The sequence below is a fragment of the Bos indicus x Bos taurus genome, chromosome 6 (genome assembly GCF_003369695.1).
Source record: "Bos indicus x Bos taurus breed Angus x Brahman F1 hybrid chromosome 6, Bos_hybrid_MaternalHap_v2.0, whole genome shotgun sequence".
Taxonomy (NCBI): domain Eukaryota; kingdom Metazoa; phylum Chordata; class Mammalia; order Artiodactyla; family Bovidae; genus Bos; species Bos indicus x Bos taurus.
Genome location: NC_040081.1, coordinates 116,876,644 through 116,898,887, shown reverse-complemented (window position 1 = coordinate 116,898,887; position 22,244 = coordinate 116,876,644). Strand labels below are relative to the sequence as shown.

Below are 22,244 nucleotides of genomic sequence, written 5' to 3'. Positions count from 1 at the left end.
CTGGTGTGTCTGTTGCTCCCGCGTCCTGGGACCTGAAGCTCTTTCCCAGACAGCTAACTGTCTGCCCGGGAAACCCTAACTGTCTGCACACGGCCACACTGCCTGTCCCTTCTGCCCCTCTCCTGCCTTCATGCACTGCCGGGCTCAGCCCCGGAGAGCGTGCAGTCTTCCGAAACCCAGCGTGAGGCAGGCAGCAGGACTCTGAAGACGTGCTGGCTCAAGTCTACAGGCTGCGAGCCGCCGGCCTGTTGGCAGTGCTCCCCACGGTGGGCTGGACTCCGCGGACACCTTCTCTGCACCGTGGGTATGATCACAGTTCCCTCCGAGCCCTCCCTCCGCGGGCCCTGCTCGTGGGTTTGAGGTGCTGAGCCGGCCGTGCCTTCTGGGACAAGCCCTGCCTGCCGTGGCGGGCTCTCGTGCTGGTCTCTGTCTGTGAGCAATGCTGCCTTGGGGCCTCTGGTTTTCTTCTGCACTGTCTCCATCTGGTTTTGGTATCAGAGTGATACCAGCCTCATAAAACCAACTGCAAAATACTCCCTCCTCTTCCTACTTCCTAAAAAGACCGTGCAGAACTGGTGTTCTTTAAACATTTGGTAAAATGGTCCAGGGAACCCAGCTGGGCCTAGAGGGCTCCTCCACGGGTGGTTTCTAACTGAGCTCAAGTTCACCACAGTTACAGACCCTCTCCAACAGCCTCCTCCCCGGCGTGGCCCCTCACAGCAGGCCCAGGTGTGGGGCTGAGGCCGTGAGTCTGTCTTCCCTTGGCACCTCCAGGCTCTGTGGACAACTCATGCTAACCTCTCTTTTTAATCCATCTTAGGAGAGATTGGTCAGCTTTACTGATCTTCTCAGAACTGACGTTTTGATCAACCCGTTTTCTCTAGTTTCTTCTCTTTCTCACTGGTTTGGGCTTCGCACAATTCCCTTCCTTCTATTTGCTTTGAGCTTACTTTGCTTTACAAGCATCTTTAGCTGAGAACTCACAACACCAGTGAGCCGTCTCCTCTTTTCCAAACTGCACACTCAATGACACACGTCTCCCTCCCGGCACTGCTTTAGCTGCGTACCTCACGTTTAGCCATGTTGTGTTTTCACTTTCATTCCGTTTGACAGTTTTATTTCCCTTAAGACTTGCCACATAAGTGTCATTCAGAATTGTGCCATTTGGTTCTGAAAAGCTCAACTTCTGAGTTACCTCACTGCCATCGACCTCCCGTTCGGCTCTGCCGGCCGGGGAGTGACACACTCCATGTGGTCTCCGTTCTCCCTTGCTGAGGGTTGCCCGCGGCCCAGCGCGTGGCCTTTCCTGGCAGCTGCATGGGCCCTGCTGCTGGGCAGTGTGCCGCGGCAGCCCGGGCCTCGCTGGCCCCCGTCTGCGGCTCCGTCTGTGCTGACACAGGGATGCTGAGGTCTCCAGCTAGAATGTGGGTTTGTTTCTCTGTTCGGCTCCATGAGCTTCACGCAGGACTGTTTTCTGAGGGGGGTGTGATGGACGTCTGGGGTCACAGTGCCAGGCTGAAGGTGGGGCTCCACCCTGAGAACAGGCACCCCGGATCCTAAGAAGTCCTTTCCACCACAGGCAGCACCCAAAAGGCTCTGGGTGGCCCTGCCTTTCGAGCCCAGACACACCCACAGTTCCAGGAACACGTTCAGGGAGACAATGAAACTTTGTGAAAGTCCGGAAAGTGTCTGGGGATGTTATTTTCACCTAAAATTCCACATGCCTCCCAACTGCCAAGGGATGAGACACACTCATGGCCTCCAAAGAACCAACGTCCTTAGAGGGCTTCTCAGAAAGGACAGTGATGGTGGTGAATTCTGCACCCCGGCCCCACACTCCAAGCGGGGCAGGCAGGTTCCACCATCCTGGGCTGAGGCAGCCCCCAGCTGGCCCCCACACTCCATGGAGCTGGCAGAGGAGCCAGTGCCTGTGCCTGCTCTGGCAGCTCCTGGCGTTGTCTTGGCAACAAGCTCCTGAGAGAAGGCAGAAGGGCATCTGCTGCTGTTGCTGGGCCCTGGGGAATTGGGTGAGGCCGCACCTCAGGGGGGTGCAGACCCCACAGAGAGGCCTGGTGCTCCCCACGGCCTCAGGGGGGTGCAGAGGCCCCCCCAGAGAGGCCTGGTGCTCCCCATGGCCTCAGCGGGGTGCAGACCGCCAGAGAGGCCTGGTTGTTTCCCACTTGTCTCAGGGGGGTGCAGAGGCCCTCCGCAGAGAGGCCTGGTGCTCCCCACGTGCCTCAGGGGGTGCGGAGCCCCCCCTAGAGAGGCCTGGTGCTCCCCACGTGCCTCAGGGGGTGCACAGCCCCCCCCAGAGAGGCCTGGTGCTCCCCAGGGCCTCAGGGGGGTGCAGACCCCCCAGAGAGGCCTGGTGCTCCCCACGTGCCTCAGGGGGGTGCAAAGCCCCCCACCCAGAGAGGCCTGGTGCTCCCCACGTGCCTCAGGGGGGTGCAGAGCCCCCTCAGAGAGGCCTGGTGCTCCCCACAGCCTCAGGTGGCCATTAGGTTACCTTGGAGGCCGGCACTGAGGTCGCCAAGGTCTGCAAACGGGTCCTGGCTCTGAGACTTGGTCTGGCCAGCCGGAAGGCCAGAAGGGGCTGGCTGGTCTCCAGGAGAGAAGAAGGTGCCTGGAGAAGGGCAGGGGCGTCAGAACCCACGCACTGGGGTGGCACAGCCTCCCCCAGCTCACGTGCTGAAGGCCTCACTGGGTGTAGTCACCTCGCGTGGGACAAGGCCACGTGCAGCGGAGCCACCCCCAAGGTTCCGTGCGGCACTCCCGACAGCCCGAGCAAATCGTCTGGGCCCGCCCCGCCGGCCCTCACAGCCCATCCAGAGCGTGAGTGCGCGTTCCCACAGTCTCCATAACTCTACAGGCTGTCCTGCCCCAACTCCTGGGTCACTGAGGAGTCACTGTGAGGTCATTACAAGTGACGGCAGCTCAGAAAGAGCTCTCATCAGCTAAAGGGAAAAGGGTGAATCTCTGATGCAGAGAAATAGAGAACGTGGAGCAGTTCTCAAAAGAAACACAAATAAGCAGACCCATACGAAACAATAATCAACCTCACTCGTAATGAAAACAGCAAACCGAAAGAGCTGACAGCCGGTCAGACCGCCAGAGTCCCATCCGCGAAGGGCTTCCCAGGCGGCGTAGTGATTAGGAGCACGCCCGCCAGGGCAGGGACCCAGAGAGACCCATGTCGGTCCCTGGGTTGGGATGATCCCCTGGAGGACGATCCCCTGGAGGGTACGGTAATCACTCCAAGATTCTTGCCTGGTGAACCCCACGGACAGAGGAGCCTTGGAGGCTGCAGTCCACAGGGTCACAGACAGACATGACTGAAGTGACTTAGCATGCACACACACGTCTGTAAAGTCACGGCCTACAGATGAACAGAACTGAGAGAGCTACGCGTCACGGGCCTCACACACGCCACTGCCTCCAGAGCAGAATTCAGCACGGGCGCCTCCTACAGGACACGTGTGACAAGTGGGAGGCCAGTCGCCCTCCCGGCCCCAGGAGGACAGACCAGGACAGCCCACAGCCTCCCCGGAGCCCTGCAGGAGGCACTAAGGAACAGTTGGGGTGAAAACTTCAGAACCAGCGCAGGTATGGGAGGGAAGGGCTGGGGAGGGCACAGTCTCTCCACTAACCGTCTGCAGCCAGCGCGGGGGCCGGCGCCTCAGCCCAGGCATCCCAGGCTCCCAGCAGGTCGGGGTGGCTGGCAGAGGCTGTCATCTTGCTGGGCTCGGCGGGCAGGTCCCCTGGGAAGACAATGGCGCTTTCTGAGGGTCCCCGGTGGGGTGGACACACAGCCTCACATGAGCTCTCAGGGCCCCGGGGACAGCCTGGCTGTGAGTCCCGTCTGCGGGGCACCCCCATCCCCTGCTCGGGCGGCCGGGCAGGGGGCCCCCAGGCTCACACCCTTCAGGCCGCCCTCTGACTGGTTCCCTCAGGCTGAGGACAGGGCGTGAGGAGTCAGCAAGTGGAGACTCTGAGGGCAGTGCTGAGACCAGCGTCTGGTTCCTCACTTGAGAGGTTCTCCAGGGGCCTCCTCCCGCTGCAGCCAGCCACACACAGACACCCCCAAACCTGCCTCCCACCCCATGAACCCAGCAGGGTGCACAGTGTGGACACCGGCTGCGCACCCGTCCCGGGGGAGGGAGGACCTGAGACCATGCCCGCCCGCCCCACACCCAGGAGCAGAGGCTGCCCTCACCAAGATGCAGGAAGTCGGTGCTGCAGGCTGGCGGCGGAGCGCTGTGGGTGGAGGGGAAGGGCGCGGGCTGGGCGGCCGGGGCGTCTGAGTTGAGGAATTCCCCGAAGAGGTCAGGCTGCGAGCTAGGAGGGGTGTCCACGTCGGGCGGCAGCAGGAGCGGGCCGAACGGGTCAGCTGCGGCGACACGGAGTGGGCGGGCATGAGTGCAGGCACGGCAATGCACACTCAGCCCAGGCAGGCCTGAGCGCGGGCACCGCCATGCACACTCAGCTCAGGCGCCCACCCCGGGACAACCCTCCCCAGGCACCTGGGCCCCGAGTGTGGGGGTTAGTGCTGACCAGCGCCCGCCTCGCAATGGCTCAAGGTGCCTGAATGACAGAGCACTCCCAGCAGCAGCACCTACCGGCCGGGGCAGTTGTCTGGGTGCAAGGCGCGGGGGCTGGGCTGCTGAAGAGCAGGGCCGCATCCCCGTCGAGCAGGCCCCCCACAGCACCCTCCGGAGCGGGGCCCGGGGCCCCGAGCAGGCAGCCGAGCAGGTCTGCATTGCTGGGGGGGCCGCCGGGGGCCTGGGGGGCGGGCACAGGCCCCGCCTCCGCGTGCAGCCCCAGAAGGTCCACGCTGTCGTCCTGCGGGGCGGCGGGGGCGGGCACGTCCTCATCGCCTGTGTCCCCGCTCTCCGCAGAGGGTGTCGGGGCTTCCTCGTCCGATGGCTCACTCACACAGCCGTCCTCGGCCACAGCAGAGGGACCCTCCTCGGCCAGGTGACCCTCCGGGCCCACACTGGAGTCCCGATCCTCTGCAAAGAACACAGCAGGACAGCTGTGGCTCAGCACGAGGGGGTGCCGAGGGGAGCCCCAGGGGGCAGCCAGACCCACCAACCCACCCCGCCAGTCCAGCGTGTGCAGGAAGTGGTCAGCATCCACGCTGCTGTGCGGCGAGTCTGACTCGGGGGGCTCGGCATCCGCGGGCCCGGCCTCGGCGTCGTACTGTGCGGTGGACCCAGGCTGCCTGGGGAGCTCTGGCTTCCCTGCAGGAAGAGGGGGTGTCAGGCCCCCCACTCAGGGCTCCAGGACCAGGCCCAGGGCTGGGACAAGCTTCCACGTCCAGAACCCACAGGACAACCAATGCGGGCCCATCTGTGAATGGATACCACTGCTGCCCGAGGCTGCCCTGGGTCACACGTGTGCACACGTGTATACCCATGCACACAGATGTGCTCACAGAGGTGCACATGCTTTTTAGGAATACTTAGCTATACCTCACGTTAAAAAATGGAGAAAAAGCCAGCCAAGAACACAGGCAACCTGTACTGTGGCCAAGGGAGCCCCAGGGTCACCACCGGCATGCTTCCGGCGCTCACTCAGAAGCGCTCTGGAAAGAGGCCTTGATCCCGCGGACAGGGGTCACCAGGATGACCTCTGCAGGGGCCCCGCAGGCGTGCCCTCAACGCTGGATCTCACCAAACTTGGACAGGACATCTTGCTGCTCCTCCCGGCTGGAGAAGAGGATCTTGGGGTTCAGCCCTCGCATGCCTGCACCCTCCCAGGGCGGGGCCTCGTGGCCGGGCCTGTCTCTGGGCTCCACCTCCACCTCCAGGCTCACTTGGAACAAGTCGGGGTACTTCTCCTGGATGTCGCAAGCATCCAGATCATACCTGCAGTTGGAGGCCAGGCGCAGGTTAGGAAGGACCACGGGCACGTCGGGGTCACCCCAACGTCCACCAGGATGCAGGCACGGGGCAGGGCCGTGTTCTCGGCGGGCACCACACCGGCACCTCATGCTCTGGACATGCAAGCCACCACCGAGCAAAAGCTCAGAGGGGCCTGCGGGGTCTGTGTGCAGCAAGACCCGACCACACCCTCAGAGCAGGAGCCCAACTCCCGTCACCCCTCAGGTCCTGGGCTTCAAATCGGATCAGGCTCTCAGGTCGTAAAATGCAGGTTCAAATAAAAACAATGCCATCCATCCTGGCAAAACCCCTGTGAACAGACGTCCACAAACCAAGACCTCTGGGAGCTGCTGCAGAGACAATGGCCTACCCCCATGGGGTGGGAGCAGCCTGGCCGCGGCAGCCAGCTCACCGGGCAGCCTGAGGCCCACGGCCCTCCACCTGCAGGGAATTCCAGCCTGCTCCTCCCCGCCGAGGGCACCTGAGGACAGCACTGACGCACCCCAGTTCCTCAGCCGGCAGCAGGGCCACAGCGGGTTCTTCGCTGACCTCTCTTCGCGTTACTTACTGGTCGTGCGTGTAAAAACAGGAAGGCGACGAGAGGAGGAGCTAAAAAGGAGTGGCAGGTCCCCGAGGGCCGGAGGTGTCGCGACCCAACAACACGGGGTGAGCAAGCACGCGTGACCCCAGAGTGACGTCCCCCAGTCAGTCCTTTCCATTCCTCATGGCCCTAGCCCCCTCTGCATGATGAGGGAACCAGGGGCCTCTGCGGAGTGAGGCCAGGCCCATGTGGGTGCAGGCAGAGCGGCTGCCGGGCCGTGGGGCTCTCCTTCGGGTCCCGGTGGGGCGCCCCCAGAAGACGACACAGGGACAGTCAGCCGTCGGGAGGAGAAGGCGCAGGGACCACAGCGGGGAAGCCCGACAGCAATGGCGGTGAAGGGCCTGGGGATGGGCCCGTCCACGAGGTGGGGACCAGCCCACAGAGGGTGCGAGGCCGCTAAAGCTCAGCTCCAGGGAGGCAGGGCCCCAGGGCCCGCTCTCAGCAACATGCTGGCGGCCACCCACCCCGCCTCCCCGCCCGGTCCAGCCCAGAGTCGGCCCCCAAGCCAGGGTCTTCACAGCCAGTGAGGACACAATGAGGTCTATGACACGAGGTGCAGCCCCCAGCGCCCCTCAAGGGCCAGGGTCTCAGAAGGACCAGCCCCACCCACTGGGCAGGGAACAAACCCACTGGGCAGGGAACAAACGCACTGGCTTTCGCCCCAGACTGCCCCATCGTCGCTCACACCTGCTCCCCACCCCCGTTACAGGAGGGCCCCTGAGGAATGTGAGTCCTTCTGAAAAGTGTCCTCTTTCAACAGCCCACCAGGCACCACTTGCCTTTCTCCTCTTTAACCAATGAGTCCACTTCCAGAGGCCTGACCTGCAGTGAAGCACAGCTCCCCTGTCCATACAGAGTAAACCCAGTCTCTCTCCAGACACAAGCAGGACCACACCCCCAGGGGTGGCCGCTTCTCGGGCCGTGGGGACCCCAAGGAGGCCCGAGCAGACACCAGGGGTCGCAGACGTGACACCGCGTCTCACTCACCACCCGACCACCAACAGCACTGGGCCTCTTCCCAATCTGGAGCCACTGAGCCTAAGGCTCTGGGGGCAGGGCTAACGGTGCCACGCTGCCACGTGAACGTCACTGAGACGGAGATCTCAGCGGTTCTCATCTCGAGGAGTTCTCACCATGAGAAGACTAACTCTGCATGGCTCCCGGCGCGTTACTTGTTGTCTTCACAGCTCTAAACTGCTTCCCGGGCAACGAGGGACGCGGCAGCCCGCCCAGGAGCTGACAGGCCGTGTGGACGCCATCCCTCTGAAGCGCCAGGAGCCTCCTGCCCACCTTTGATGGGGGCTTTCTCTTTCCAACCCCATTTCCTTACGTGTCCTGCGCACGGCCCCACAGGCCCATGCGTGACACACGTGCTGCGGACGTCTCGTTGCCTGGAAACACCTCTGACCGGCCGTGACGTTTGAAGGATGATTCCCCCAGACACGGACTTCGCGGTTGGTGATGCTCTTCTCCCGTAAATGTCCCAACTCGGCTCCACTGCGCGGGTGCACAGCAGCTGCTGGTCTCCTTACTTTGAAGGCCACCCCAGGGGCACTGGAAAGGTCATCTTCGGTTTTCAGCAGTTTGACATCCCTTCCTTCTAAGAGCTGCTTGCTGTTTCCGGTTTGATTTTATTTGACTGCACTGGACGTTCAGTTGCAGCAGACGGGCTTTAGTTCCCTGACCAGGGATCGGACACGGGCTCCCTGCACTAGCAGCTTTGAGTCTTAACCACTGGACCACCAAAGAGGTCCCGCTTTCCAGTTCTGATTCTATGGTTTGCTGTCTCTCAGATCACTTTCAGGAAGTTTCCGGCCAGCGGTCTTCCCAGCACGATCTCCACTGTATCCTTTTTTCCTCGGGCTCCAAACAGGGCTGCCTGGCCTCTCCCCGGCACTCGACATCCCCACCTCCACCACGTTCCCACGTCTACTCTGCTACCACACGTGCGGTCCGCAGCCCCCGAGTCACTCCTGCCTCCTGTCTACCTGCTCCAGGTCTGCAGTAGAACCCCTGTATTTCCCCGCACACATGACCCAGGCAGTAAATGCCGCTCCCCAGCTTAGACGTGCGCACATCTTCTGCTCACTCGTCTTCATCATCTGGCTCCTGAAGAGACACGTCTCAGGAAGCTAGGCCTATGGAAGCCCTGAGGCACCCTCCCTGAAGGAGAAAAACCTGAGGCCTAAAGATGTGACACTCCTCATCTCTGTCTTGTTGTCACATAAAGCAGAACGCTAGGAGCCAACGTGAAAACACACTAACAGACGGGAACGTGCCTGGAGGCTATTAAAGGGCAACAACACGCGGAAACATGAGCCTCGAGGCTCTTAAAGAAGCAGCAACACACAGAAACCCGAGAGGCACCTCCGGCCCACACCACTGATGCTGGGGGTCCCCCGAGCCATCACCACGAGCAGCCCCCGCTTGGCACCTTCTGCAGGAGCCCTCCTGGGCACCTGCCAGTTTCCACCGTGCGGCATGCATCTGCCCCCCACCCACAGCGGGGGTGTCTGTGTGCCCCAACCCCTCCCATCCCCCCACGGCGCGGCACCAACATACTTGGCAAACTTCACAGTAGCCGCGTTCCGAGGCACGAACCCTGTGTGAAACTGGATCTGAAACATCTTCATGGACGCCATCTGCGGGCGGGAGCACAGGAGCAGTGGTCCTCAGGCTGGGTGGGGGCCCCGCCAGGCTTCTCATGGGTCCCAGGGTCTCAGAGCCCCAGGCAGGGTTCCAGGTGGCGGGGACACAGAGACATCAGGGTGGTGCCTCTGCTGACAAGCAGCTCCTTGGGCCCACAGGGGAGCCCCAGGCCACAGCCTAGCAGGCCCTCGGGCCCGTGCAGAGGGCAGGTGCAGGCTGCCGACCAGCGCTGCCACACAGACGAGACTGGGGCCCTCACCGCACACAAAGGGCCAAGCTCACCTGTGAGCCCGGGGCCGCTGGCACCCCCCTTACCTTGGCCTGCAGCCTTCCTCCCAGGGTGGACCTCGCATGATAGATGATGATGAGCACGTCCCCCTGGACTGTTATGCCCAGGGGAATGACCGCTTTGCCATCCTCAATTTTAAAGTCTCTGGAGAACAGAACCAAAACAAGCAGTTCCCTTACGTAAGCGAGAGGCGCACATGCTGACGAAGACCAAAGCGTGTTTCCTCCTGCCTCGTGATTTTTCTACCAAATTATGTCAGGGTTTGGGCAGGAGGGTGCTCCAGGAAATGACGTCCAAGGAGCCACTCTGCCAGCCCTGCCTCCAGCCCACCCCACCCAGGCTCACGTCTCCCAGCCCCACCGCACCGAGGCCCACCACCCGGCTGCAAGCCCAGAGAACAGGCGCCTCCCACAGCTGCAGGAGCACGAGGCTGCACAGACAGAAGGGCCTGTGCCCGAGCCCACCTCATCTTATCGTATTCCTGGGACGTGGTGGTCACGCGCTCATCCCCCACGTAGACCTCGCAGAAGGGCCTGCAGCCGCTCCTCTGCTTGCTGAAGAGCGGCACAGGCGTCATGACCACGGCCTTCACCAGGATGGGCTTGCTGTGGGGCGTGACGGGCTCCTCGGCCACCATGTCACACATGTACTCAATGTACCTGGAGGGCAGGAGGCAAGCCGGGTCACGTGTGCTCTGTACTCAGCCCATGGGGATCATCCACGTTCTCCACGTGCAGCCCACACGCTACGTCACGTTCGTCACATGCATGTTCCCTGTCTCTGGAGCCTGTCAGGACATCAACCTTTTTTCAATCACACGTTAGCATTTCACGTGAAATTCCCCTCAAAGCAACGTTCTAGTGTCATTTCATGAACCTTACGTAATTTTCACTCAGTTCAAAATGTCTTCACATTTCCCTTGAGACTTCCTCTCTGATTTACGGCTACTCAGAAGTAGGCTTTTTCCCTTGGAAACATCTAGGGTTTCCAAAACAGTCTTGCTGTCCTGATTTCCGGATTAACTCCTCAATGGCCTGGGAACACGTCTCACACGATTTCTATTGTTCTCAACCTGCTGCAGTTTAAGGGCCCAGACTGGGCCTTTTCGAGGGCTCCAAATGCACATTTCTATCGTGGGACATGCTGTGTCTCTGATCTGACCCACCAACTTGCTTCACTGGCACTGAGACCGTCCGCATCCTGCTCTGTGGATCTGCAACCCGCTCCTGTGACTCCTTTCCGGTTTCAATGGCTCCATGGCTCCACCCCCTCTGAGGTACTGCCCTCTCTGTGGCCTGGCCCCCGTGTGGCACCGCCCCTCCCTGAGGCTCCGCCCCCTCCCTGAGGCTCCGCCCCCTCTGCGTGGCTCCACCCCTTCTGCGAGGCCCCACCCCCTCTCTGTGGCGCCGCCATTTCTGGCCCTGGTCTAACCTGTCTCCTGGGAACAAACAGGGGCCACAACTGAATTTAAACCCACAACTGTCACACTTCATGTTACCAGAGCACTCTCACCACTCGTGACAGCTGTGGTAGGACCGCCCGCCGTGTGCCAGGAGATCTGGGCACTTTTCACCAACAGCAAGAAGCCAGGACCCATGACCCACGTCCACAGCCTGAGTGAGCTTGGAAGCAGACTCAAGACCCAAGACTGAGAGGAGCAGGCAACCTGGGCAGTGAGAGTGGGCGGGCGACACGACTGGGGTTCCAGCCTCTGGGCACGGCCCGCACACGCCCCTGCCCACCTCTGTGAGGGTGCAGGCCCACAGTGCCACAAAGCAGCTTCCCAACAACCGGCCCATGCTTCCCGTCACGAGCTCCTGGGTCACCCGAGCACGCCCCGGGGCTCCCCTTGCGGCCTCAGCGTCTCTCTCAGCACCCACACTGGCCGTGTGGAGAGCACCCGTGGTGGGTCCCAGCGGCCCAGGCGCGCCTTCTGATTTGGCCTGAACCCTGCTGTGTCCTCTGGGCGTCTGAGCCTTGAGCTCTTCCGTTAAGTTGGGGGAATCATCAGGACCTCCTCTGGACTCCGTCTCCCACAGGGCCCCGGGGGTGCGTCTGTCGGGTCATCTGACACGGCCAATGGCATTTACATCCATCCAGGGCACAGAGCTTCTGACAAGCTCCCTCCCTGCCCAAGCATGGCCTCCAGCCCCCACTTTGTCAGAGTCTCGAACACATGGACCAGTGGCCCCACACTTCCTGGCACGCTTCCAAGTCTCGTGTGAAGGCCGCCTCATCTGACTGTCCCCGGGGTGACCTCATGCCCCTTGAGCGGCAGCCTCCCTCGCCAACCTGTCCTTGGGGCGCCTGCGTCTTCTGTGGGCCCCGTCCCTCCTGGGGCTGGCGGCCAGCTGAAGGCTCCAAGGAGGCTTCTCTGACAGGCATGGAGAAGCCGTGCACTCAGAGCTGGCGCTGCTCTTGAGCTGTTGGGGGCGGGAGGGGGCGGACACTCTCCGCACTTGCGCGTCTCCAGGGCAGCAGCCTGGGGTCTACTAGGGCCCAGAGCCAGGCACACACACACCAGCAGCAACACTGCCGGCTCTGACCACAACCTGAGCAGGGCCCTCACTGCAGGCACAGCTCGGGAGCCCTGGATGTGCCTGCACGGGAGGCTGACGGGCTGAAGGGGTCAGAAGCCTGCCTGGCAGCCCAGCCCTTGCTCTCCTGCCCCTTCTGCACAGTGGATGGGCCCCCACCCCCCACCCTCTGGAGCCACACAGAAGACATCAGAGTGTGGCCAGCCCTCTCAGGGGGGTGAGGGACAAGGTGCTGCCCCGGGCAGTGAGCCAACAGGCTGGGCCAACAACCAGGAGAGGGGCAAGCTCCCCACCCCACCATCCAGGCCACGCAGCCACCCCGAGTAAGGGCGATACCCACAGTGGTGCCTCACCAGCCTGGACACTCCCATTTCCCCCACGGTCAGGGCCCTGGCTCTCCCCGCTCCAAGGCCCTCCCCACAGAGGAGGGACTCCAGGGACTCCAGGGGCCTAATGACTCCTCAGACACAGCACCAGGCTCCCCCTTGCTGCGAGGTGGATGGAAGCGAGGCAAGCTGTCCTGGGTGCAGGCAGTGGCCCCAGAAAGGCGGCGGGTGGGCAAGACCCAGATGCAGACCCAGGAAACCATCTCATGTAAGTCAGCAAAGACAGCCTGGAAACCCACGTGTCTCACAGACCCTGATGTGGCTGACACAGCACAGAGAGGGTGCTGCCCTCGTGTGTGGCCAGAGAGCCCCCAAACGCCACTCCACCTGCAAAATGGAGCCAGCAGGCCACGTGCCCCTGCCCACCAAGCAAGAGGCCACGACGCTGGGAAAGCAGGTGCCAGGAACGGACAGAGGTACTGCTCAAGGGCCATGGTGGGCAGGAAGTGAAGCCACCAGACTGCACCCACAGGCCTGCGTGCCCCCGACGCCACCCCCACACCCCATGGCAGACACCATACCTCTTGTGGGATGGCCAGATGCCCGGTGGGCACCGCTTCATGCTGAACATGTACACAGCGGCCTCCGCGGTGCTGAAGAGCCGGCAGAAGCACAAGAAGGAGCACACGGCCACGGCCGACGCCGCCCTCCCGTCCTAGGACAGAGCATGGGGCGCGTACGGGCAGTGCTCACTCCCCCGGGACGGTCATGGCCTCTGCCTAAGGCCAAGGCTCCTCGAGGGGCTAAGAAAACCCCACCTGAGGCAGGGATGCAGGGCTCCAGAGAAGGCCTGAGGTGGCAGACCACACACTGCACATGCTCACAGTCCCCACCCGACCTCTGTGCCCAGCCACCCACGGGCACCCTCATGACTCCCCATCGTCACTCCTGCCTGACGTCACCAACACCAGAATGGCAGTGCTGACCTCCAAGGGCAGGTTCCAGCAAGTACCCCACTGGACAAGATGTCCACAAATCCTCAGCCCCAGAAGGGGGTCAGACACAGGGTCCCAGGAGGCAGACCAGCCTCCGCACACGGGTGCTTCCTGAGGGGACCCACCGTCTTCCACCAAAGAGGCAGGAAGACCACTGTGAGGACGGTTTTCTGCCAGAAGCCCTGCTGCCAGGGGGCCCAGGTGTGGACACGGCAGGTGCAGGGCCTGTGCCCCCGACCCTCCCCGACAGCCGCTGTTCCCTCCAAGGTCTGCCGCCCTGGAACGACAGGACCCACCCTGGGGCACCAGGACTGGGCCATGGCCGCAGGCCCAAGCAGAGCCACTGCCAGGAACAGCGGGCAGCTGGTGCTCCGTGTCGCTGGAGGTGGGGCAGCTCAGCGAGGAGCCCCGGGAGAGCCCACCCAGACGGTCACTCGTCTCACCCCCAGTGCCACCACCCGGGAGCCTAGAGGTCCTCTCTGTCCTGAGTGCCTGGGGAGGCTGGCCCGCTCACCATGCAGTGCACCACGCAGACGTTGCCAGGGTCGCGGCGCAGCCAGGCGTGCATGTTCCTGCAGAGGCTGTACAGGCTGCGGAGGCTCGGGGCCCGCCGGGCCACCCAGCCGCAGTCGGAGACCTGCAGGGAGGGCGGCTCGCCAGCGGGGTGCAGACACGGCCTCCCCACACCACCCGACACTGCCCGCCCCAGGTGTGCAGCAGGACTCGGGAGCCAGGCTCCGGCGCACATGGCCAGAGCTGCAGACTGCTGCATCAGCCTCAGTCTCTACACTGTGAACAGCGTCCACGGGCCGAGTGACAGCATAGACTGCGTGGTCTTGTGTTCCCTCTGGAGGCACCACGGGCTCAGTGACGCTCAGAGATCCTTGAGAACCGCCCTCCAACCCCCAGGCGGCGTTCAGGGTGGACCCTAAGCATCGGCACAAGGCCACTGCTCACCCGGTTGTGGAACTTCGAGGGCCGGTAGGTCCGCGGGGACAGGTTGTAGACGGCGTAGCGGCCCGGGTGCTTCGAGTCCAGGAACAGCCGTACATCCTCAATGTTGTTCTTGATGGCCGACTCCACGCCCTCCGCCGGGAACGACATGACTGAAAGACAGGAGCCCCTGCAGCCTCTCCAGCCATGGGCCGGAAGGTCAGCCGTGTGAGGCCCCACTGCTCGCGGCTGCTGGCCCGTCAGTACGGTGGTCCTGAGAAGGGGGATCAGAGGCCCCTAGACCCTGCCCTGCCGTGCGTCAGATCCGCAAGGATCCCCGGTTGGGGTCCCCAAGGCCCTCCTGAGGCGCGGCCTCTACACGGCCCAAAGCACCACAGGGTCTCCAAGCGTCTGGACAGTATGTGTGGCCTCGCATCACCTCCCTCAGGACCTCAGCCTTCCAGAACGTTCCAGACCAGGGAGGGGGTTTGACTGGGGTCCTGGGTTGACACAGGACTGCCGGCTGCAGGGCCTGGAGGCACACTGGACACACGGACAGACGCCCGAGGCCAGCACCTGGCACACATCACCAGACAGGAAGGAACCAGAAGACATCCTCATGGCTAACGCTGGCAAACGTACCTGCGATTCTAGACGTGATGTAAGAAATATCCAGATCTCCCTTCGCATAGCTGGGATTAAAAGCAAAGGGAACTTGGTTATTTTAAGTGAGCAAAGGAAATTTCTACGATTAACTCATGAGAGCCGAAACTGAAGCGAGTCCTTGAGAGGCTGCAGGGTTCAGGCTGCAGCCCGACAGTGTGCACACACGGGCCTGGGTGACTGCACACGCGTGTACATGTGCACGTGTGCAGTGTCCTCTACCCACGAGGCGAAGGAGAAATTATAAACCACGAGGGGGAGGCAGGGCCCGACAGGAAGGACCTTTATCCTCTCACTATTAAAGGTGGACACTGAGAGAAGTTTGGTAGAGAGATGACGACAAAAATGAAGACAGAGCTTCTGACGTGGTGCGTCATGTCCGGCTAAGCGATCACAAGGCACCGAGTGCCAAGAAACAGTCTAAAGAGACAGAACACGCGTCAGAACCAGACATGGCAGGGAGGCTGGAGTTACCAGACTGGGAACTTAAACAGCTGGGGTTGGGGCTTCTCTGGCGGCTCAGTGGTAAGAACATGCCTGCAGGGGACAAGGGCTCAATCCCTGATCTGGGAAGATCCCACATGCCACGGAGGAATCAAGACCGCGCATCACAAGCGCCACAACTACCGAGCCTCTGCTCTGGGAACAGGACCGTGACTGCTGAGCCCACACAACCTGCAGCCCGTGCTCGGGACGGCAGAAGCCCCGCGAGAGGCCTGCGTGCCGCAGCCAGAGGGCAGCCCTCCCCGCCGCAACAGAGGAAAGCCCACGCAGCAAGGAAGACCCAGCAGCCGTAAAAACCAGCAACAGCTGGGGCTGACGTGCTGAGGGTGCTGACGGGGAAAGCTGGCAGTGTGCGGGTCAGACAGAGAGTGAGCAGAGGTGGAACTTCTAAGGGAGAGCCAGAAGGAAACGCAAGGCGGAGGCCCTGAGCAGAAAAGAAGGCTGCCTTTGATGCTGAGTACACTGGACGTGGCTGGGGAGGAACCTCTGAGCTAGATCTCAACAGAATCCCCGAAAGCCCAAAAGCACAGGCTGGGGGATAGCAGAGAGCATCCAAGGCCTGTGTGGTGAGCCTGTGACGTAACGGGGACCCCAAAAAAGAGGAAAGAGGGGAGAACAGAAAACACGCCATACATTTTAAGTGAGAATTTATCTAAATCAGCGTCAGACACCAAACCACAGATCCGGGAAGCCCAGAGAACACCCAGCAGGACAAATGCCAGAAAAACTACCCTAGGGCATGTCAGTTTCAACTTCCAGAAAAATCAAAGGTAAAGACAAAATCCTGAAAGCAGCCTGGGGCAGGGGACACTTTACCTCTGGGGGAGCTACGATAACAATTACGCCTGGCTTCACCCCAGAAACCATGCAGGCAAGGAGTGAAGCCAGATATTTAGTGTTGGGAGAAAAACCACCAGCCAGGACTCTGTGTCCCGAGACACTGTCCTCGAGAACTGAGGAGACATGAACAGCAGTGATGTGGGGACAGGAGGGAGGCGGCATGGTTTCTGTGGAGTCAGGAAGCACACCGTGCCCTGGAAGGAATAGCGTGCTATCTGAAAGCGGACCTGCGTCAGCTGGTGCCTGCACGCGCCAGGGCAACCACTGAAGTCAGCAAAGAAAGGGCGTATAAGTGGTGCAGTGAGCAAGGAGAGAAAATGGGATCATAGAAAAGGCTCAAGTAGAACCACCAGCTCCCACTGCAGAGTCACAAAGCATAGTTTTCATCAGCTTATTGGGAAGCTGCTGTGAGATCTCAGCCTGCACGTCTGGTTACTACTGCTCTGAGGAAATAAAGATTTCTTATTCTCTTTCACCTTTCAGATCTCATATTTGTTCTTCTTGAGGGCCAGCTGCGATCTAGAACTGTACGGGGACAGTGACTGGGGATATAGTCCCTGACTTCTCCTCTGTGAAACGGAAGGAAAAAAAAAACCAAAAACTAAAAACAAGAAAGCAACAAGGACTAGAAAACAGTTGTTGTTCAGGCGCTCAGTCGTGTCCGACTCTTTGCGACCCCGTGGACTACAGCACTCCAGGCTTCCCTGTCCATCACCAACAGCTCGCTCAAACTCATGTCCATCACATCGGTGATGCCATCCAACCATCTCATCCACCGTCATCCCCTTCTCCTCCTGCCTCCACTCTTTCCCAACATCACGGTCTTTTCCAAGGAGTCAGCTCTTCGCATCAGGTGGCCACAGTATTGGAGCTTCAGCATCAGTCCTTCCAATGATTATTCAAGGTTGATTTCCTTTAGGATTGACTGGTTTGATCTCCTTGCTGTCCAAGGGACTCACAAGAGTCTTCTCCAACACCACAGTTCAAAACCATCAATTCTTTGGCACTCAGCCTTCTTTATGGTCCAGCTCTCACGTCCGTACGTGACTACTGGAAAAATCACAGCTTTGACTAGAGGGACCTTTGTCAGCAAAGTCACGTCTCTGCTTTTTAATACACTGTTTGCAGCCAGCGTTTTCACTCTCTCCTCTTTTATGCTCATCAACACGCCTCTCTGCTTTCTGCCATTATGGTGGTGTCATCTGCATATCTGAGATTATTGATATTTCTTCTGGCAATCTTGATTCCAGCTTGTGCTTCATCCCTACTAATCCAACCCCAGGTGCTGTGGAGACATGGCGGGCTCGGCTCCAGTCCCCTGCAGTGAGCCAGGACCCAGCAAAGCCAGCCGTGTGGGCACCCTGGTTCCCAGAGTGTCTTAGTTACGTTCATACTACTCTGGGGTCTGTTAACCTGCAGTGTGTTATGCCCAAAAGACAGTGCTATCCCTTCAGTTAAACATACTTTATTGCTAAAAAATGTGAACTGTCGTCCGAGCCCTTCAGTGGGTCTCGCAGTAACACCGAAGGCCACTCACTGATCACAGATACAAGTACAATGATAACGAAACATCAGAACCGTTTCAAGAACTACCAAACGGGACGTGGAGACACAAAGCGAGCAGATTGGGAAAAGGCGCTTACAGACTCGTGGACGTGGGGCTGGCACAGACCTGTTGTGTGAAGCGCAGGGAAGCGAGGCTGGCCTGTGTGCCAATAAGCCCTTCACACACCCCTGACCGACATACACCGACTAACGGATCGTCAGAGTGGGTCACAACAGGCAACCCAACGATGCTGTCCACGAGTAACGCGGAACTGAGCATCCTGCTGTGTTATTCATACTTCATTCTGCTGTTTAGTCACTAAGTCGTGTCCACCTCTCTGCGACCCCGTGGACTGTAGCCCGCCAGGCTGCTCTGTGCGTGGCATTCTCCAGGCAAGGGTACTGGAGTGGGTTGCCATGCCCTCCTCCAGGGGATCTTCCCAACCCGGGGACCAAACCCGCGTCTCTTCTGTCTCTGGCATTGGCAGGCAGGCTCTTTACCACCAGCGCCACCTGGGCAGCCATTAACCTTCAGGCGCTCAGTCGCTCAGCATGACCCACTCTGTGACCCATGGACTGCAGCCCACCAGGCTCCTCTGTCCACGGGATTCTCCACGCAAGAATACTGGAGTGGGTATCCATTTCCCTTCTCCAGGGGATCTTCCCAACCCAGGGATCAAACCCCAGTCTCCCGCAATTGCCGATGGGTTCTTTACCGACTGAGCCTCCCGGGAAGCCCATTATAACCCTATGGATACCAGTCATAACTCACACAGTTTGAATGTATTTACTCCCAACCCACTGCCACATTCTCTTGTTAAAGAAACGTGCTTTTTCAACAAACAGAGAATTTTTAAGTAAGTTAATTTATTAACGACTTCTCCAGGGCTTACATGCTTTTGGTCACATTTAAGATGTACTTCTTGCTCTGGTGGCATAAAAACATCTCTCTGTAGTTTATCAGCTTTTCCTAAGAAACAGCTTTTCATGATCAGATCTGTTAACAGATCAGACCTACTGTATCTTGCTGTTATTAGATGAGATACCAATTTTTTCTTTTTAACATAAACTCATTAATCTGTTATTTTCTTTAGACTCACAGCTCATGTTTTATACCACCCCACCTAAGTATATGTCATGGGTGAGTCTAAACACATCTAACAACAGATGCTTGAAAAAAATTGACATAAAATAAGGTTTGTCTCTGTTCTTATTTTTAAAAACATTGCTGGCAATTTTGGTAACTTACATGCGAATTTTGGGATCAAAATCTGTGGCAACAGTGTCAGGATTTTCATCTTTAAAGCAAAGAATTTGTAGACGAACCAAGCAGCGACATGACCTCTGAAATGTAAACCCCCCAAACTCACAGACAGCCGGCGTCCCCACTGCAGTCTGCTGCTCACCTCCAGGGCAGAAGGTGGAGGCCGCAGAGGGAGCATGCGCAGACTGTGCCCGAGCGACGCCGGCAGCAGGCGGGGGAGAGCGCTGGCCACGCTCACCACATGCGCAGTCTACAGCATGTGGCACAAAGTCGGCGGAGAGAGGAGCACCCGTCGTGAGGCAGAGCAAAGCCTGGAGCAGCAGTCCACGCGGACATGCGGCTGGAGGGCTGCACCCCAGGCCCAGAGGCCGCGGCTCCACACAGGATGCTCACTGCTGGAGCGGCTTGCACAGCCCAGCCGCTCGCCCTGCTGCCCCTGTGAGGGGCCAGGGCACCAGCACGCTGGGGACTCAGGGCGCCTGGTGGAGGCGGCCGTGCAGACCTGGCGTGTGGGATCCGGGACTCATGGACGTAAGGGGCCTGAGCCTAAAAGCGCTGAGAGACCGACAAGAGACTATGGATGGGCAGGAGCTCAGGATCAGGACTGCGAGCCAGAGGCCACAGGGTGGGTCCGCACATCCCGAGAAAGGGTCTCGCCTGCAGCACTGGAGCGGAGTGGCCCTGGAGGGGCCCTGTCACCAGGCCCTGACTGGATCCTGTGCCAAACCCAGAGGAAGCCCCTGGCAAGCTCAAGCATCGTGGCTGCCATGCTCGTCTGACCCACAGAACAAAGGCCGTTCCCTGGGGACCATTCGCTTGCCTGGGGGTCGAGGCCCAGGGTGCACTCCCCACACACTTGCGAGCCAGTGGCCGCAGGGATGCCCCTCTCCCAGCCAGCGTCCTGAGCTGGCTCCCCACATCCGGTATTGGCCTGTGCGGGGAGTGGCTTCCCTGCTTTGAGGGAGGACCTGAGGCCCCGTCCACCCCATCCTGGCCCTGTCGCAGGGAGCGCGGTGATAGGCCGCAGTCCAGGGCCATCACTGCGCCAGGCCTCAGCAGAGCCCCTGGGCAAGTGTGCTCACGCCAGTACCTTAACCAGCTTCACAAGCTCCGGGGCAACCCGGGCAGGAGGCGGCTACCTGCCTGGCCCTGGTGCGCAGACGGGCTGCCAGCAAGGCTGGCCCACAGGCGCGCACCTCAGCCTCGTGGGAACTCGGTTCCTCTCTCCTCGGCAAGGCCCAGTGGCTTCTCTCAAGTCTGCTGGCTGCTGTCGGCCTGCTGTTCCTGCCGGGTCCACCCGAGACCCCACGATGAACCCCACTGGGAGGAAGACAGGAGGGAGTGAGTGCGGCCACGGGCACCGTGGCAGCAGACGGGCAGCTGCAGGCGGGACAGCAGCTGCCACAGGCGAGGTCAGCCCCCGCTGGGACGCAGCAGCACAGACGCTGACAGCGAGGCCCCGAGCAGGGCCCTCCGCCCGCCCACGCCCCGCCCGGGCCTCAGGTCTTCACACCCGTGCAGCCTGCAACGACCGGACCAGGACTCTGGGGAGCCAGGTACCAGACAGACAAACGTGCCTCTGACCTTCCTGCTGGAGACGAGGTGCAGCCCGGGCACCACAAAGGGCCGCACCGCGCAGGAGCAAGCAGGCACCCTGCCAGGCCAGAGCCTGCACTGGGCAGACACCGAGCTCCTCTCATCTCTACAGTCACGTCAGAGGCAAAGCATTGGGGCGCGACCGAGTCCACCAACAGGACACACAGCACGCACACACACGCCAACTCACTCGTGCACGCACACTCATGCAAAGCACGTGAGCCCCTGCCTGTGTCCCCAGCAGCTGGGAATATACAACAGTAACTACAGCACAGAGAAGACAAGCCTGAGGCCTCCGTGGCCACGTGGGGGCTGCATTACGCAGCGACTCACAGCACAGACACGCAGGCCCCCCCCCCCCGCCCCGTCCCAACAAGGCGGGCACAGGTCAGACGGAACCCAACTCTCCGGGGCTCCCTGGTCAAAGCCATGATCACTTGGAGGATGGCACTGCAGGCTGCGTGCGTGGCTGCCGTCTCCGTGGACAGGGCCACCCTCAGGAGAGACGCGGCCCGGAGCCAGTGTGTACAGTCTCCCACACACGCCCTCCAGCACGAGGGCAGAAAAGTGGTGACGCCTGAGCTCGCGTGGGGGCCAGCAGACGCTGAGCACGCACGCTCACCCGGCCCTAAGTGCGGGTTCTGCACGTCTGGAAGCAGGTCTGCACCCAAGGCTTCAAAACTCGCACAGCAGAGAACCCGCGTGCCTGTGCAACCTCAACTCACTTGGCAACGGACTGGATGACTTTGGAGGAGGTGTCCTTGATGTTGGTGAAGAGGCGCTCGGTGCCCCCACGCAGAATGTCCAGGAACCCGCCATAGGGCTGCTCGTACTCAGTGACCACCAGACCTGCCAAGCAGAGAGAGACCTGTGCAGAGCTCCGGGCGCCGCAGTGGCCTGCGTGTCCCTCCACTGGGGCCAGGCGTCCCCCACACGGCCACCTGTGCTCCATGCCCCGGCACGGGAACGAAGTGGGTAGAAGTGAGCCCAGAGCAAGACCTGGGTGCGTCAGTAGGCCAGAGCCTCTGGGTGCGTGAGGCTGTTCCCACGTCCCAGACATTCACTCAACTCACTCCCACTGCCTGCTGGGCACCAACGGGACCCCGCCTCTGACGAACACACACTGGAGCCCAGCGGGGGTGACCAGGCTGGGACACAAGGTACGAACACACCCAGAGACGGAGGCTGCAGGTGCGTGGGGAGGGGAGGGGGCAGGAGCAGGGCTGTGTGCGGCACAGGAAGGCCCTGAGACCAGGGTCCAGGGCGCAGCTGCACCCCGGTCGTGAACGCATAACTCGGGCTGAGGACAGGAAGGAGGGTCCACGTGCTCCCGTGCGGGGGGCCTGCGGCCTCTGGATCCGGTGGCAACGCATGTGTGACACCTACGCCAACCCTTTGCCCCGCATCTCGTACACATGTGGGGTGCCTGTCCAGGCACCTCGAGGTGGCCCCCAACACTGCACCCCAGGGAGGCAGCTGAGCCAGAGCCACACTAGTGGACAAGGAGCCAGGACACGGGCCAGCCAGCTGCCAGTATCAGCCCTGGAGGCGATGAGTTGCAACATGACCCCGACAGTGAGGTGGGGATGGCCCTGGAGACACGGGGCAGAGGCGTGTCTG

At 60.8% G+C, this 22,244-nt stretch overlaps 1 protein-coding gene across 6 annotated transcripts in view; it reads right to left on the bottom strand.

Moving 5' to 3' along the window:
* The window catches only part of GAK (cyclin G associated kinase), a 47,881-nt gene that overhangs the window by 3,595 nt on the left and 22,042 nt on the right, over nt 1–22,244 (bottom strand). For 5 of the 6 annotated variants that reach the window (XM_027545273.1, XM_027545276.1, XM_027545275.1 and 2 more), the window contains 14 exons: nt 21,350–21,473; nt 14,855–14,904; nt 14,237–14,385; nt 13,794–13,916; nt 12,866–12,999; nt 9,886–10,080; nt 9,448–9,565; nt 9,046–9,125; nt 5,674–5,867; nt 5,097–5,240; nt 4,617–5,009; nt 4,214–4,387; nt 3,648–3,758; nt 2,507–2,623 (listed from right to left, as the gene is read on the bottom strand). In XM_027545273.1, coding sequence (XP_027401074.1) covers nt 2,507–2,623; nt 3,648–3,758; nt 4,214–4,387; nt 4,617–5,009; nt 5,097–5,240; nt 5,674–5,867; nt 9,046–9,125; nt 9,448–9,565; nt 9,886–10,080; nt 12,866–12,999; nt 13,794–13,916; nt 14,237–14,385; nt 14,855–14,904; nt 21,350–21,473 — 2,106 coding nt within the window. Of the gene's footprint in view, nt 1–939; nt 2,016–2,506; nt 2,624–3,647; nt 3,759–4,213; nt 4,388–4,616; nt 5,010–5,096; nt 5,241–5,673; nt 5,868–9,045; nt 9,126–9,447; nt 9,566–9,885; nt 10,081–12,865; nt 13,000–13,793; nt 13,917–14,236; nt 14,386–14,854; nt 14,905–21,349; nt 21,474–22,244 lie in introns of those variants that run through there. The other variant, XM_027545279.1, reaches the window with a different exon arrangement.